Raw genomic sequence first — 18,971 nt, 5'->3', positions numbered from 1 at the left:
AATAATGTTGTGATAATTTAAGCTTAAAAATTTTTACTAGCAGACCTTGCAGTCGAACATTGTTCTTTTTAGAACCTCTTTTAGTACGAAGTGTGCAAGATATCTTAATAGCCGTAAAAAACTCGTCGTAACTTTATTAGAATATTGTGAACGGGAAAGCGGTAGTAATGGCACTTTATGCCCCTTAAGTGCTGCTAAGAAGGTGAGTTTTGTTAATGTAAATAATAACTGTTTATATATTTATAATTAATTTATTTTTGTTTCCTAAAATATTTTGATTAAAAGAAAATATCTAAAAGTGGGCAACGCTGTGCCGGTCAAGCTTAATCACGTGACTAAAAATTTATTTGGTATGAACCTCATTGCTTAATAACTGTCAAAGAATGACATTAAAAAAATAAAGCTTCATTCAGAACTTCGAAATTAGTGGTTTAATTTAGCATATAGAAGAAACTTTTAAATTTTGCCATTAATTATACTCCAAAATTTTCGAGTAATGTCATTTTGGCCTTTGGTTTTGATTCGTCAAGAGAAATTGTGGTTAGAAATGAAAAATTTATTGTTTTATAAATAAATTTATAAGTTAAAATTTTGTTAACTTTTTCTACTAATTGAAAATTACTACCACTAATTTTGATGGTCTAAATGCTTACATTGAAATTAGAGGAACAAACATCTACGCTAATTGGAACGACTAATTTATTACACTAATTTCGAGGTTCTGAATGAACCTATTTATACCGTGTGTTTAAAAAAAAGGCGTTAAGGATGGCTGGGGAATGACAATCGCTGATAATTTTGGCGAGGTCTATCTCTACACGTCATTCAGTATTAGGAACAATACAATTTGTCAAAAAATAACACTAATTATAGAAAAGATTCAAAAAGACTAGAACGTTTCCAGACACAAATCTATTTCAACAAAAATATTTATTTCTCAAATTTTAAACTACACCATTTAAAAATAATTTTTACTCAATATAATAGTATATTACACACCGAGGTGGAAAGTGTTTCATTACTGTCGAGAGATTTGATAGCTTACCGAGCGCCGAGGTAAACTTAATCTCGAGACAGAAATGAAACTTTACACCGAGGTTTGTATACTATTCTATTTACAACCACATCATCAATTAAAAAAAAGTGACAGTATTTTATTTTGAAAAAAAAATAAATATGCGAAAATTTGTCGTTTTGGCATTTCCATATCTATAGTTACCGTGGTTGTTATGGCGCAAACCTTCAACAGCAATACAAACAACCAAGTGACAGTTTTGAATTTATCGTTCGCTTTTTCGAATTTATATAACATAGAAAGCCAGAATGCTGTCGGAAAGTTCTGATAATGAAGACTACTTTAATATCGGTACTCCACCAGAACTTACAGAAGCTGCAACCAACAAGGTGGTATATCCGTAAGTGTCAAAGCATATAATAATTCGAATGAAACAATTAATTTGAATAAATTGTTATTTGTTGTTTTAAACTTTTTATTTTAATACTTTTAATACAAAATGTACCTAATAGGACATTGTAGCACCGATTGTAGTTTGCTTAAAAGACTTTTCTATAAAAAAGTTGCAATTAAAGCAGCATTTTTTCAAAATAAAATCTTTAAAAAAATGTTTACGACCTAATTTAAAAATCTGTATTTACTTCCCGCCATCTTCCCGCCCACGGGAGGGAAGTAAACTTTCCACCCGTGGGTGGGAAATAAAAGTTAGAAAACTGACATTTTCCAACCTTCAAAAAGTCGGAAATGTCAACATTACTTATATGGTTGTAAACAAGTTGTAAATAAAAATAATTCCTTCTTAAGGTCAACAGGCAGTAAGCGTCATTAAACAAATAAAGAAGAGCACGGACTGAGTAAAGGGCGTCTAGCTCATTCCCCAGCCGTCTTCAATTCGTAAATTCTAACCGCTGAAACACCAAGACCGAAACTGAGCATCACGTTCTATTAACTCAGTAAACCAGAATCCTAAAGTGTTAGATTCCCACGATCCTCTTAGCCAAATAAATGGAACTTTAGCGTCATAAATACTATCCAAAGCTTCTCCAAGGGCCTATAAACGGTAAAATGAATTATTATTCCGTTTTTGCAAATAGCAATTAAGTTTTACCTCACTCATAATGATAGTACCTTCAATTGCCAACAACAAATCTGTTAAAGTAGCGCGTACCAAACTAATAACTTTTTGCATTCTGTCTATTTCTTGTCTCAAAAAGATATTTAGTGGATTCAGATGATTCATAATTCTTAACCTAGAATGCAATTATTTTTAACGACATACAGTTACGACAAAATCATCTCAAATTTAAAAAAAATATATCACCAAAAACACCTCGGAATATATAAGTGTACTTTACGGTTATACGCAATATTTTATACTAGAGAGCATCACGAACATATCAAATCTACTTATTATGCTACAAATGAACCTTAATAACCAAATCACTCCTGAAATTAAGTAAGCTACACCGAGATGCAAAAAAAACGCAACGGAGAAAATTTTGGTCAAATTTGAAGTGTTATATTTTTGTTATTTTTAGCCCTATTTTCATAATTTTTTTAGCAAACTGTGTATAACTATATCAACTATATTCGTAAACTAAGTTTTTTTTATAAACTTTAGTATTTCGCATATTATACAGGGTTAATCGAGAGGCTGTTTTTTTACCTTAATTTTAAAACACCCTGTGCAATAATTTTGTGTGCAAATTTTCCGAAAATATAATTTTACGGTCAGAACCATGTCTCCTGAGCATTTTGTTTTTTGGATCATGTCAATATATGCCTTGGTTAATTTTTAAGAGCGAAATGAACTTGACAACAACAATTTGCAATTTTTTCAATCATCATTATCTTTTGATGTAATTTTTTAATATGACGAGATGCTTTTGGTGACTATTGTCGTAATGTCATATTACGCTGCATTGGATAATTTATACTAAATTAAAAAAAACCTTTAAGACGAACAATACAGTTCTGGTTTTAATAAACATTAATAACGATAACAGAACTGAAAACAGAAAAAAAAAATATAAAAAATACCCTAATACTCTCCATTGCTTCCCTTGGTTGATATAATGTGTGTATACGTCCATTCATACTGTCATTGAGGCTGCAAATATCATATTGTGTTATACTTTCCCATTCTTCTTTAAGAATCAACCGAAATTTATTTAATGAAGCTGGTACGGCTTTGCGACCTCTTACCCTTCTGCCAAGCATGTCCCAAACGTCGAACATGATGGGCAGTTCATAGTAGTATATAGTTCACAATAATCACCAAAGCCGGCTTATCATATTGCAAAATAACTCCAAAAAAAATGATAATTTGAAAAAATTGCAAATTGTTGGTGTCAAGTTCATTTCGCTCTTAAAAATTAACCAAGGCATATATTGACATGATCCAAAAAACAAAATGCTCAGGAGACATGGTTCTGACCGTAAAATTATATTTTAAGAAAATTTACAGACGAAATTATTGGACAGGGTGTTTTAAAGTTAAGGTAAAAAAACAAGCCCTCGATTAACCCTGTATAATAAGCCAAATACTAAAGTTTATAAAAACTAAGTTTACAAATTAAATTTGACATAATTATATACAGGTTGCTAAAAAAATCATGAAAACAGGGCTAAAACTAACAAAAATATAACACTTTAAATTTGAGCAAAAATTTCTCCGTTGCGTTTTTTTACAAGTCAAGTGTTATGTGAATTAGAATTTTATCCGTTAAATATATTCAAAAAGTGGAGTTATCTATGAAATAAATTAGAAAATTCAAATTACAAGTTATAAAGTATATTAAGATAGAACGGGTGAGTAAAAATCAGTTGATTCAGACTTCACAAGAAGTAGTTTTTGAATATCTCTAAAATACTATCACATAGAAGCATTTAAAGAATTTGCAATATTTAGCAAGCAATCTTACAAGCCATCCCAACGGTGTTGTCAAGTGTCTCAAAATTTAGCGCTGTTTATCGATAAAATAACCCAAGAAATTAAATTAGGGGATTTATACACGCTCTTCAATAATATTAACGAAAATGTTTGCAATAAGATTGATAACATCAAGACAGATCTAGATAATCTCAGCTCTAACCAACTCTATTCAAAGTAAAATTGAAGTATTAGAAACAGAAAATAAGGAATTAAAACATCAAGTATATCTTACAAAAAAACTTTTAAAGAAAAACAATTTGATAATATATGGAATGCCAGAGAGAAATAGTGAACATCTTTTGGAATCCATAATAGATCTTGTAAAAGAAAAACTCGATATAAATTTGAAGATAGAAGATTTATCGGAGTGTTTCAGACTTGGAAAAAATATAACCAAAGATCGACCTATCCTTATAAGCTTAGTGTCTTGTTTAAAAAGGACGGAACTCCTTAAAAATAAGGGAAAACTCAGAGGAACAAATATATTTATAGACGAAGATTTAGTAGCAGAAGACAGAGTGAACAAAAAGGTTTTAGTCGAAAAATTGAAAGAAGCAAAAGCTCAAAACAGAAACGCTAAGCTAAAAGGAAATACGTTAGTAATTGATGGTATTAGTTATACTAGTGGCGATTTTAAAGAAAAGTATCATCAAGAAGCATCCGGATCCAGAACGTTGTCATTTCTCCAAGAAATGAATCCATACAATTATCCACAATCGCAGATTGAGGTAGAAAAACTGCAAACTCAAAAAACTGGAAAATTACTAAATCATAATAATATTGGAAATAGCGAAGATCTACCAAGAGAAGATATACCGGGTTCCGAAAAAAAACGTAAGGTGCAAGACATATCTATTCTATTTCCTGAAACGAACGTGAAACGAGCACCTCTGTATCGGACGCGAGCGAATTCCAACAAATCTTAATAAATTATTTTTTTGTGAAACCGTTGTAAAAAGGTTAGGATATTTTTAACTATAGATTAAGATTAATATGTTTTTATTTTTATATTTTTTTTTGTTGATAATTTTCTGTGAATTATTTTTTTTTGAGTATTATAGAAATGTTAATAAAGATAGCAATAGCAAGTTATAGAAAAATAAGAAAAAATAAGTAGTGGTCAGAATTATATTATGGAAACGATTAACATATTGTATTTTAGTTATAATTTTAGGGTGTATGTATGAATGTAATCTGAATTTGTATTTGTTGATCGCATAGAAAACCTCGCACAAAAAACTTTTAGTTTTTTCAGAGGTAAATTTATGTTTATTGTATATTTATTGATACATTGTAATTTATTGAGTATATAAAATAAATAAACATCATATTAATTAAAGTGTTCTTTAAACATATAAACATGTAAAGATATATAGAAAATATGTAATAAACCTTTCTTTGACTTCAAATGGGTCATAATTTTTGGGCAATTTGGATAACATGTCCGTAGACAGTCGTTTCACCGCACCTTCCCTGGATTCTCCACCACCTCCGCCAGATTCTTTAGGTTGAATAGCCAACATAACATTAAACATTTCAATAGTTGTATTGGTCTGATATCTGTAAGAGGTATATATTATTTAATACATATATTCCAGCAATAACAGCTATGAAATATAAAAAATTACGTAATATCTGCGTTAGAGTGTAATCCGTATGCTTGAGGAGGATCTATGGTAGGAAAACCATCTATGTGGGCGAGATAGTCGGTAACATTTTTAAACTTCACTATTTTGTAACCTTTATAAAATATAAAATCTTCCTTAAATATGTCATCATTGAACCATACTCTACAGAATGTGTTAAGTAATTTCTTATCAAAGTCATCAGTAACTCTTCCTCCGTAATGCACTTCTCCTAACATATACCTACAATTTTAGTATTTTAAAATAAAAGATTACGTAATATCGTTGATTGAAGAAATAATAAGATGGGCAACTTTATGGACGATTTCGTAGCACAAAACGAAAAAGAAAAGATTTAGTTTAACTCTGCGCCACTGCGCACTGGTAGTCATTTACAGCGCAGCGGATAAAGAATACAAAACCTGTCCGAGATGTAGCTGGCGTTACCGTCAATCCAAGATTTGGTTGAACTCTGTACCGCTGCGCACTGGTAATCGTTTACAGCGCAGCGGATAAAGAGTAAAACGCCGTAATTAATTCAATAATTTCAGTAAAGTTGTTTGCTGTTATATTTATTGTTTCAGTTCAACAGGGTAACTTAAATAATTTAGTTAATTACAGCGTTTCACTGAAATACTCCGTCATTACAGGGAACGAGGTCTACAGTCAAACGATGTACCAACCGAAGAGTTACAATGTCTGCCCCGGCAGTACGTGAACTGAATAGGCATTCCAGAAAATATTGAATTTCACTGTATATTTAATTCTCTAGAAACTAAAGTTACGACTTCATGAAAATAACTCACGTCGCATTGCTGTTATAGCAATTGGCAATGAAATTAAATAACATTCTGATAACAGGGAGAAGAATGATATTGAATACGCAACCGGGATAGAGTTTTTCAACGATAGAATGCATGACAGTGACAGACGTTGTATGACAGTGACAGACGTCAATTTTTTATTCAGACCTAATTTAGAGATTTAGATTTCAGATGTCTACTCAGTGTCAACTTAATAAAAATATACAATCGATAAATTACTCTAATACATTTTATTTTCGCAAAAACATATTCAGCAGGTTTAATTTTATGATAGCATACATTTTCAACTTACAAAGACCTGCAATACTTTGCAACAAACTCTATATTATTTCTAGCTCAACTGACATAATAAGGAGTACAAAGGGGAACCAGGTCCTTATATTGTCTAAAATGGTAATTTTGACACGATATTTCTCATGGTCTTGAAATAAAATCTAAGAACTATAGTTCATAGTGCTCCTCATGTGGAAGTGCTTCTCCACTGGCTTAGACATTTAAATATAATTAATTACTATAAAACTGAATCAACCTTGAAATTAGTGGAATAAATTAGTGGTTTCAATGATACTTTATACTTATGTGTTTACGATCATTCATAGTGTATAAATAACACAATTAAAATTAATAGAATATCCTAGCAACAGCTTGCGATTGTCAGTTTTATCTATAGAGAAAGCCTAATAATTAGCTTATAAAACAATAAAAAATATATATCTAACCACAATTTCTTTTGACTCCTTCAAAATGACGTTACTCGCTAATTTGGAAGTATCAGTGGAAAAAGGTAAACGTTTGTTAACTTTTTCTACTAATTGAAACTTACTTCCACCGCAGACTTTAAGCTTTATTCAGAAGCTTGAATTTAGAGGAATAAATTAGTGGTTTCAACTGGCACAGAAATGTGTTCCTCTAATTTTTTTAACGTAAGCAATCAGAAAGTCAAAATTAGTTGTAGAAATTTTCAATTAGTACAATAAGTAAAAAAACTTTTAACTTTTCCCACTAATTTACTTCAAAATTTGGGAGTAATATCATTTTAGCCTTTGATTATCATCCGTCAAGAGAAATTGTGCGCGTTCAAGGAACACAGCCGCTGACTGACCGCTGAGTATTTTGCTTAGCGGCTGACCGATTTTGTGTGCAAAAATAAACCGTTTAGGGAAGTCGCTTAAGCCCCGGTTAAACGGTCCGCGGTCCGACGAACCTGTCAGTTAATCAGTTGCATATGGCGTACAGAAGAGAAACGTCAAGATGTCGTGGACCAACGAGAAAGCTTTGGATTTTGTTGAAGCCCTTGAATTAGAGGAGGCAATATGGAATACAAAACAGAAAGGTCATAAGGACCGAAATATTGTCCATGATCAAAACCAAATTAACTAACATATTTGATCCACTGTATCTGAAATTTAATCCATATTAAAAAATGTTTAATAAATAAATTTGGAAATTAAAACAGTTTAATGTTATATACAAAAAAAAAGTTTACCTGCTTCTATTTCGCATATATGTTACAACCAAAAATAAAAAGTAAAGGAACAGCAGAGTAAACTTTATGTTGCATTAATCGATCTAACGAAAGCATTCGACTCTGTAAACAGAGATGCACTTTGGGCAATTATGCAAAAGTTCGGAGTGCCCAACAAATTTCTTAGTGTGTGTAAAAGCCTCCATAACAACAACAAGTCGAGAGTGTCACATCATGGATCACTGAGCGATCCTTTCCTGACAAATACAGGAGTTATACAGGAATGTGTCATAGCTACTCTCCTATTCAACATATTCATGGCAGCGCTCTCTATTATAGTGGACAGCAAACTGCAGGAAAGAGGAATGGGTGTTAGATACATGTATGACGACGGTCTGTTCAACTAAAAACACTCAGGGCAAAAATACGTATAAAATTCATCACAGGACTCCAATACGCTGATGACTGCGCTCTAGTTGCAAATACGTTACAGCAATTACAGGAAATGCTGAACACATATACCTGGGCATACGAGACTTTGGGCCTTAAACTGAACATCGATAAAACAAAAAGCATGTGCACTCCCCCGAAAAATCATAACACAGCGCTATAAAAATCGGAGAAGAACTACTGGAATATGTATCGGAATTTAATTACCTCGGCAGTTTGATTTCGGAAAAGGCAAATATCGACTCTGAAATTCAGCATAGAATCAGCAGCGCCTCAAGAGCATTCTGGAAATTAAAAGACAGGGTTTTCTACAATCACGACTTTAGCACAAAAACAAAACTTGCAGTGTATCGAGCAGTAATAATCTCCACCATGTTTATGGAAGCGAAACCTGGGTGCCGTACCGCCGGCACACGAGCGCATTAAACAAATTGCAACAGAGACACCTTAGACAACTTTTAAGAATCAAATGGTACCACCATATCTCAAACGTATCAGTCCTTAAAAAAGCAAGCTGCGAGAGCGCTGAAGTCATCATTACTAAATCTCGCTTAAGATGGGCTGGCCACGTATGCAAGATGCAAGAAAACCGCTTACCGAAATCTCTTCTTTACCAGGTGGACAACTCAAAAGATACAAGGATGTTGTTCATGAAAACTTAAAGGGGATTAGTATGCAGCATCCCTAGATCATATATACTTACGTGGATAAATCAACGCCATAAGTTTAGCATTAAAAAATATATCCCCAACATCACGACATGCCATTTTCAAACCTTCTTTATTGCACTTATGAACGTTCAATAGGTTTGTCTTTCTCGAGGACCTAACTTTACGCATGCGTATTAAAAGTGGCACGTATTTCCAAAATAATTACAATTTTATCCGGTTTAGAAAGTACAAATTATACATTGTTATGGAAACCAACTTTTCACTGTCATCGTATTGTCATAATCTTGTCATGATCATATGTCATAATGTTATTTCTATTGTGTAACGACGCTTGCATAGATAAATGCAACAAGTTTAGATTGGAAAGCCCGTAAAAATTTTGGGTCGCGAAATTATTTTGGGTCGCGACCGTTATACGCGATCTGGCGCTGCTATAGCGGTCGCTAAGAACAACGGCAAACAAAAACAGAAATAATTTTCTCTTGTCAAAGTCAGAATCTTCAAAAATCATAATAATCTTTCAAAATCTAAACCGCTCTCATTAAAGAAATTCCGAAAAGTGTTTATATAACGTCCATTTTCAAAGTAATTATTGCTATCTTGTGAGTTTAATTCAAGTTTTATTTACTCCAACCGGTGATAATTGTGAAAAAGTGGCATTAAAAACTTAAAAAGCTGTGCTGTGAACTGTGAACTGCAAAAACCATCGTGGATCGTGGCATAACGTTGGTTTCCAATGTTTCGTAGGTATTTCATACATGCGTCCTTATATAAAATAAGTTTATTGTATGCAACACACTGTATTTTATTTATAAAATTAAACGAAAATAATAATAAATTTGAATAAAAAATATTTGGTGATATAATTCCGGAAAAAGCCGAACCGCTCCGAAATTTTCAAAAGTTTTGGGTCGACCGTTGCAAGAATAGCGCCAAATAGTGTTTACATTGTCCTTATGGGCACTTTCCAATCTAAACTTGTTTCATTTATCTATGGACGCTTGTTTTTGCGTTTTTTATTTTAAACATTGTATTAATTACTCTTTTATCGACCGCTTTTATATAGCCAAGGATGCAAGTGTGTTCAGTGAGAAGTTAATTTTAAGTTTGTGCAATTATATTTCTATTTTTTACTGTTGGGTTTTAATTTTTAGGTAAATAGTCGTAAAAATGACAAGAAAGTGTTTGGTGTGTTGAAATTATAATATAAATGTCCCCGAATTATCTTTTCACAGGCAAGTAAAATATTCAGTTGTTCTTTTATGTATATTAAGCCACATGCATACTTTCTGGTTAGATTTCCTAAGAATATTGATATTCGTACGGAGTGGCTAATTTATTTTTTATTTAATTTAATTTTTGTGACAGTAACATTCAATTATTGTTCAAATATATGCATTTTACCTTTGAATAAGAAGACTAAGGAAGGAGCATAATGCTATCCATGTATTCATGCATGGTGGGCGGAAAAGCCACCACAAAAGCTCTCTAGGGTGGGGATCCTTGACAGTTCTGTTTGACGATTCATTTGACACATTTGAATTTGATTTGAAATTTTGTGGATTTGTCAGTCTTTACGGAGCTTATATTATGTTATTTATTATTTATTCTACTACTGATAGTTGTATAACGGTAGTAAATCTAGATGGAAATTGTGGCAGAACTTAAATTAACAGTGACACTATCGCGATTTATCGAAAAAGACTCTAAAATAGTTGGTTGTGTAGCGTGCGGTAGATCTCGGCAAAATTGAGTGAAATAATGGAACAACTTTTCGCTAGTAAGTGACTATATAATATACATACGTGTAGTAAACCGATCATTTATGAAATTCACTTAAATTAACTAAATTATATATTTTTCTTGCATTTTTAGCTTTTATTTATTACTTGTCAAAGATTAGATGTCAAAGAATTTAGATACGTTAATTTGACTTACCTGCTTCAGTAGCGTATCGGATGTTTGTGTTAATAAATACTTATTATAACTTATCTATTTTTATTAGAATTATATATTTTTATAACAATTTTAATAACTACCAACATTTATTCACAACGTAAAATAAAACAACAAATTATTGAGTCTACCCCACGTCTACCCTACATCATAGTTTTACATTTTTTTAAATAAAATTAGAACGACACTGATAAACCGGAATTTAAGTCGGCCATATTTAGGCCCATCGCGGTGTACCTAAGATTTTTGATATGCTCCTTCCTTAGTCTTCTTATTCAAAGCATTTTACAAATTAAATTTTTAAAATTAATGTTCAAATTTGACGCGTGGACGATAGGTCCTCGACAAGGATAGATAGAATAGAAGCACCGCGTGTGCAACAAAAAAAGAAGATAAATGGAAGTCGTTGATATGTTTGGGACAGTTTCCATAGTGATTTACTTATCCACGTAAGTATATATGATCTAGGGCAGCGTCAGTGGGAGAAAGTAGCGCACAATAGAACGCAATGGAGGAGAATTGTAAATTTAGTTAATAACGACAACCAAAAAGTAAAGAGGCAACAAAGTAATGAGATTTTTGAATGTCCGGAGTGCGGAAAAGAGATAACATCACGTATCAGGCTTTTCAGTCACAGAAAAGCTCATGACAGGAAACGCCTGGCGTAACCATCTTTTGATGCGTGTCAAATACTCGTCAGCGAGTAATGGCAGTAGTAGTAGTAGTAATGTTGCCACCCACTATCTCTTCTTGCATTTTTGTTGCAACAATAATCCACTATACATGACACACAAAGTAGCAGCTGCCACAGCCTGTATCACCTTGCATCCATGTCAAATCGAACTAAATTTTCAAGTTCCAGGATCAGTCTGCAGACCACGAACCACACAAACCATTTTGACAATGTCGGTTCGTCAAATGGCGGACCAGGGCAGGCCACGGACCAGTTCCGTGGTCTACCAAACCACGGGACCGTGTAACCGGGACTTTACTCAGCCACTCATCCGCTAAACGTCCCTGAACGCGCACATTGTGGTTATAAATGTAATGTTTATTATTTTACAAGCTAATTAGGCTTTCTCTATTGATACAACTGACTACCATAAGCTATTCCATAGATATATTCTATAGCATAGAATATTCTATTCATTTTAATAATTATTGTACTTTTTTAATTTTCAGATTTTGAATGAAGTTATTAATATACACATACTTAACCATAGACTTAAAATAAAATATTTTAAGTCTATGTACTTAAACTTGATTAGGTACTGTCAAGGGATTATTAAATTTTGACTGTTGTTTGATTTGAAACAATTTACGCACGGATAAGTAATGAATGTTCGCCTACTTTACATTGAGCTCGTAGCAAAAGAGATTTTAACTTAACATTTATACACAGGGTGTCCCATAAATAAGTGCAAATATTTTAAGGGGTCGTAGATCTCGATAAAAGAAACATATTTTCTCTTTATCGTTTTTCAAATAAGTCCAAAATAACGGAGTTATTTTACTTTGAAAATTTAAAAAAAAATAATTTTTTGCTAAAATTTTCAGAACCACTGCATCTTTTCTGGATTTTCTTTCTTGTAAATTTAATCTAATACCTATGTTTTCATATTATCAAGAAATTATGTTGTTTAACTAAAAACTAAAAAAAAATCCAAAAAATTTTTCAAAAAATTTCGAATTTTCAAAAAAAATTTTTTGCGAAAAAAAACTCATGAGCGTGTTTCTGGGGTTGAACTATACTACCAGTTAAAATATTTGCACTTATTTCTGGGACACCCTGTATAAGAGTGGTATTTTACCTCAGCGTTTGCCAACTAATTCCTCTTTTAGGATCAAGGTCATCCAGATGATTTTGTAAAAAGAGGCAACTCGATAACCAATCGGCTGAATTAAATTCATAAGGTATATTCCAACCTAAAGGTCCAAATTTTCTACGTTCTTGAACAGTAGTGTGCAAGAATGATATTGCATAAACTAATGGTATATACTGCCATGCATCTGAGTAATCCAGCATATCTTGATTCATAGAGCTGTAGGTTCTCATAAGACCTATATCAGAGATAGGTATTTAATTATTAAATTATAATCTAATTTAATTGATAGTATTCAAATATATCCAGAAGAAATTTATGATTAAAAAAATAATACTAATTAAGAAAAATAAATAAAGTTATATCTAAATGAACAATAGACCAAAATAAGGAAAAAAGAATATTAAAAAACGTGTTTTATAATATTAGGTGTTTAAACTGTTTTGATCATATTTTTATATATATGTTAAATTATGTAATTTTTCAATTTCAAAAGTTAAAGGGTATTTTAAACCAAAAACTATTTTTAATAAGGCCACTATTACACTGACAAATTTTATTTGTCAAAGATTTTATTAGGTTTTATTATAATTAGGTTAATTTATCAAGAATTAGTAGCGCAGTTCGAGCAAAATAGTATTGTTAATATTAAGCAGACATCCACATAGTATTCATGGAGAAATGCACATTATTCAAGGGTGCATCTAGACATCATTCATCCAGACAAATTAAGCAACGATCAAGAAATGCGGGAACGAGAGTTAAATGTTACATCCGATCTAGTCTTGTGATTGAATCTTGCAAAGTAAAATTGCTCACGGAGGTTAGTATAGTTAGTATTAGATGTTGTTACTAGTAGTTAGTAATAGACTAGTTTGCATAAGCAGGAATCATATCGTGAACCCATTGTTTCATTTGTTTTGACAATCTTATTTTATTTGAGTTTTATTTTTGTTTTATCTCTTACATTATTTCCTTTCAGATTTACTTTCTTTTTTTTATATTTATTTTTTTGGAAACAATAGTTTGACTCTTAAGGGGTGGGCAAAATCTAACAGATTATTTTTTTAGTTCTCTCAAATTCAATCTTTTGGGTTGTTAGTTCTAGAGAGAACCATTTTAGCAAAGAAAGTTGTAGAACAAACATCTGCAACTATCTTTCAAGAGCATCTTAATGTTTGTAAAATCCCCAAGTTCCATAGTTGTAAAACCAACGACCTTTGATAGGGCAAACTGACGCCTGAGGGCTGATAATGGACTACGAAAAACCATCCAAGATGTGAAAACAAATAATTTGTCTGTAAACTAAAACGTAGATAAAATAATTAATTAGTAAGTAAACGTTTAGAATTAGAATTCACGAAATGATGCCTGAGTCTTGTTTCAAAGATGCACTTGTAATCTATAGATAACGGATAAGATAGATAGGATAAATAAATACAAAATATACATGAGTCGCCGGTAAATAGATAAAGTAGTACCATCTTACAATAAGAGGTATGACGGATCTCGGTTGAAAGGGAGTGTCAACCTGACCAATCGAAGAAGTACTCGCATTTTCAAGGATTACGTAATTTGCCAATTGGGATTTGGTTCTGCCTACCAACCCTTAGACTGTACCAGAAAATGATTTGGAGAGTAGTTCGGTTGAAGTCTCTAAAACTGGTAAGGTTTACAATATGATCCATGTAGATTTTGTAAGTCTGGGTGTCAAAGTTCTTTTAATTATTTGTTTAAGTAATCTACCGTAAAGTCATTTCAATTTCATTTAGCAAGATTTGGTTATCGAATATTGTTTCAGTTTATTTAGTATGGTCATATTTTATGTTAATACCAAACACCAGACCTCTTGTTCTTATTTTTTTTTTATTTTTAATATTAATTTGTAATCCTTTTATATTCTTTCTTTTAATTAATTTAAAATTTATAATATAATAAGTGTTGTTAAACTATCGTCTTTCATTTCTCAAAAATAACACATTATGTCCCTAGAATACACAAATTAGGCAGTTAATGCCCTCAATATTCAAGAAGGATCCGCTCAAATATACTATTTTAATTATATTTAAATCGAGGTCATGCTAATCAGAGTAAGAGACAAATCCCAAAAGATCTCTTACAATGTAAAAGTCATCAACGACTAAAAGTTTATTTGGTATAATCTTATAGAAAATAATTCTTTTTATTTACCCGCTCTTATACCCGAGGGAGCTTCATTCGTAAACTTAATACAAATCTGAAGTAAACTTATTGGAAACTTCTCGTGCTCCTCGGTAGTTATCCAAAGCCGAAAATCAGGATGAACACTGCCAATTCCCTTCTCCAAATCCAGAAACTGAAGAAGCACTTCCTGCATATAGTCCAACGATAAATGACAATTTTGCAACAATGCCCAGAATCCCTATTAATCAAAAATATGTAATAATATTAAAAAATAAATTTGTTTTAAAAATTATGTTATTAATTCACCCTGCATTGCTTGAGCTAACATTTTTCTAGCATGAACCTCTTGTCCTTGTCCCATTGAAATACTTTTACTCTTTAGTTCTAATCGTTTAGCCAACATCTCAATATACGGAGTAGGATCAGAGCCCATGCTCAAGAAGCATATCAAAGGCGTTAAAGGTCTCGATTCTTCATGCATTGATTCAAAATTCAATATAACTGGTTCAGCAAACCTGAGCCCTAAAGAATTAGCAATATATTTACGACTTTGAAGGTTCCCATTCGACAATTCAAGAGCGTGGTTACTAAAAGTTTTCTAAAGGTATCTAAATTATTATATCCATCTGGAATTATAGCTTCCTCTGGAGCATCTTTGTCAAACCAACTCTTCCACTGTTTATCATTAGCAGTAACTTGTTGTACAATATACTGGAAGTGGCGCAATTTGGTTAACTCAACCAGGTTCAACCAAGTTAGATCCATGATCCACTTTGCTGCTTTTGGAGGACAGGCATTTAAATCTAAAGCTGCGCCGCCTTTGACGAAATTTTGAAATTCGTCATGTGTGATGTGTTCCCTTTCTAAGTCGATATTCAAGCACATTAGCAACACAAATAGGTATTTATGTCGTTCATATAGGCCCCTCGATTTATATTTGAAAATTTCATAAGTAAGATAATCAATTATAAAGTGAATTCTTTTACTAATAATAGCAGATTTTTCGGATCTGTTCATAGATACATCAAATCTTTCCAGAAACTGTACTAGCGATGTTTGATACATGTAGTTCACCATTGCCATACTAACTACCAGGAAATATAAAATGCTTCCTCGAGTGGCGATAGGCCTAAATTCTTCTCTAGCTGCATTGATTTTTACTTCTGTTTCTTTAGCAATTTGTAACTTTTCACGAACTTCGGCAGCTGTATTTTTCGTCACATTTAACACCTCAATTACAGTGTCATCATCTAATAACGATCCTTTAGTCGTTGTTAGTTTATATAGTAAATTCTGTTCAAGTTCCAACATTTTCCTTCTATTAGCTGTGACATCTGTAATCAGAGTAGTTCTCTCCATTTCCAACTCTTTCTTCTCCGTCAAAATAACCCTTCCAAGCAACTGATCTTCTAAACCTTTCATTGTGACTGTGAAATCTATGATAGCTGTTCTCGCAAATACTTCCGGAGTGTAATTAGGGGCTAATTTTTGTAGTAATATATAGCTTAAACCCGGCGTTCACATCAACTTCCTTATCTCCTAATTTAACTTTAAAAGTAGTTCCTATCTTAATATAATTCTTTTCAAGGACATTATCTAAAACAGGATCTAGTTCTTCAGCTATATCTTCAATAATCATTGGGTAACCTAAGGAGACAGCATCTTCTACGTGATTTCTAAAAATTATATTATTTATAAGAGTACAGATTGTCCCACTAAGAATAGCTCTCGACTTTATCTCGGAAAGTATTAGTGGTAGGGCTTGCGGAAAAATACTTATACAAAAAGATACCATGAAAATTACTGGAAATTATTCTTCAAGTTTGTAGAACGGTCGCATAACTGCTATGGAAAATAACAAAATAAAATGTTTAAGAAATTTTTTGTTAGAACCATTTTCCTGGTCTACTAAAATAGGTGGGGGAATGTTAGATCTGTTTATATTTAAATGTTAATAACTCCGGATTGGATGATTCAAAAAGTGAGAGCTCGTTTCAAAGAGCGTTTCTTACTATACTGTAATATACCCTTGTTTATATTCTTAAAGTTGTTCAACCGACTAGACAAAATGCGCTGTCAACTGGAGGACAAATCGTGAACCTTTCGGGCGGAGTCAAAAATATCGATTATTTTCGTTATTTTCCCAGAATGTAATATAGCCCGGGTTTCTGTGAACTTTAATAGTGATCAGCTGATTAAGAAATATAAACGAAACTTTTATTTTATTAAATTGTGGATTATTTTGCCTGTTATTTTAAGAATTCTAAACCGTATTAACAAAGAAATAATTATTTCGATATGTTGGTACATTATTTTTAATTATGATACTAATTGGATGTTAATTAATATTTAAAAAAGTTATATACCTATTTTACTTGATTTAATGCAGGTTTATAAAAGAATCATTTCATTCTTAGATTATTATTTTATTCTAAATTGAGTAAGTTTTACCAATTTTAAGATATTTTTTTGAAAACATAAAACTTTTTACATTTTGATGCCAAATTAAATGGCATGGTATTATTGGTATGGGAATTATTAAGAAAGAATAGAATTAAGAAAATTTGTAATTTTTTCGAAAAAATATTATAATTTATATCGCTGAAAGCTTAAAAATGGGTTTTATGAAGTCATGGCCAACTAGGTTTCATTTAAAAAATATAATGTTTGTGTTATATGTCAAAATGACAGGCTTTAAAAAAACAGAAAACACAAACCAGTATGTGATTATCTTTGGCCAACTTTTTATTCGAAAACTTTTTGTCTAAAATACCGTATGATCGAATAAAAACGCTCAGCGATGGTTAAGAAATGACGATCGATGATATTTTCCATATAATTTTATATATAAATGACAACATTCATTTCGTAGCTATCGCTGACGCTGTTTTTTATTCGGATCATACGTATTATAATGGAATTAGAGACAAGTTTTAAAATAGCCAAAATTTGTTTTTTTTCGCAATATCTAAAAGTTTGAACTTCACCGAAAAATCCGAAAGGCTCATATTAAGACCCTACAAAACTGCAGTTCTTTTCCCATTTAACAGATTCTCTGTTCAGTATTTTCTGAGATACCCATAGCGAACATCGTAGGAAACTCACCCTGTATAGTATTTAGAAACTAACTATTATTATTTGACTAGATTGATTTGATTAATAAGACTCGATTAATTTATTTTAAAATAAATTTGATCAGATTTTTTTTTTTTTTTCATATTTACTACCAGAAAACCAAAATTATATGATAAGCACTTTTCAACGAAGTTCAAAGAAGATACCTAATACAATACTTTCTTAATAGAATTAATACAATTAGAAGAAAAACAAAAGAAAAATACCCAAATACCTTCACCTACTACTCATCTACAAAATAAACGAATATAAACTCTTATAAAAATACTACACAACTACTTCTTCTACTTTACACTGAAAAAATGATCAAACTTACCACTACTCAAACAAAAGAAAAATAACCAAATTATCCCTTCAATTCATCCTACTACTTAACTTACAAAATAATAATCTATAAAACACTACTAAACTAATTCTGGTATTCTACACTAAACATTATAATTAAACTAATAAAATTAATTTAGATTTTTTAATTAAAATTAGTTTTACACTACAACTACAACTACAAAGAAACAGAACATTTTTTAAAACTAGAAGAAACAGAACTACGATACGTGCGACCAGTATAATAGATCAAGCCGACAAAGAATATAAAATACTTTAAAATGTGCATTCAGAAAGAAAAAATATCTCGGAAAATACCCAAACAAACAATTTTTTTTTCTTATCAGTGAGAAACATCGGCCTCGTCGGTCTTGCGGAATTTGTCGGGTATTTACAATGGTCGAATTGAATAATTACCAGCTTTTATAGCATATCTAATAGACAAAAGTATCTGGTCGATTAGTAACCGATTGGCACAGTCCGAAAATTATCGATTTTTATTTTCTCTTTGTTTTTTTTTTTTTTATATCAATGTTTATTCATAGAGTAACAAAAATATTTTTCTGTAGTAAGACTGTGAAATAC

At 31.6% G+C, this 18,971-nt stretch overlaps 1 protein-coding gene across 1 annotated transcript in view; it reads right to left on the bottom strand.

The window, feature by feature from the left end:
• Positions 1-1,916: 1,916 nt before the first annotated feature.
• The window catches only part of LOC115874177 (dynein heavy chain 5, axonemal-like), a 35,065-nt gene continuing 18,010 nt past the window's right edge, over positions 1,917-18,971 (bottom strand). Inside the window, 9 exon segments of the mRNA XM_030889279.1 lie at positions 1,917-2,066; positions 2,124-2,265; positions 5,343-5,510; positions 5,579-5,818; positions 12,753-13,002; positions 14,955-15,167; positions 15,234-15,512; positions 15,515-16,407; positions 16,409-16,652. Of these exon segments, the coding sequence (XP_030745139.1) occupies positions 1,917-2,066; positions 2,124-2,265; positions 5,343-5,510; positions 5,579-5,818; positions 12,753-13,002; positions 14,955-15,167; positions 15,234-15,512; positions 15,515-16,407; positions 16,409-16,652 (2,579 nt within the window).

Source organism: Sitophilus oryzae, unplaced genomic scaffold (genome assembly GCF_002938485.1).
Source record: "Sitophilus oryzae breed Bouriz unplaced genomic scaffold, Soryzae_2.0 scaffold_1237_pilon_pilon, whole genome shotgun sequence".
In the NCBI taxonomy this organism is placed as follows: Eukaryota; Metazoa; Arthropoda; class Insecta; order Coleoptera; family Curculionidae; genus Sitophilus; species Sitophilus oryzae.
The sequence above is the reverse complement of the archived record's forward strand: the minus strand, read 5'-3'. Positions and strand labels throughout refer to the sequence as shown.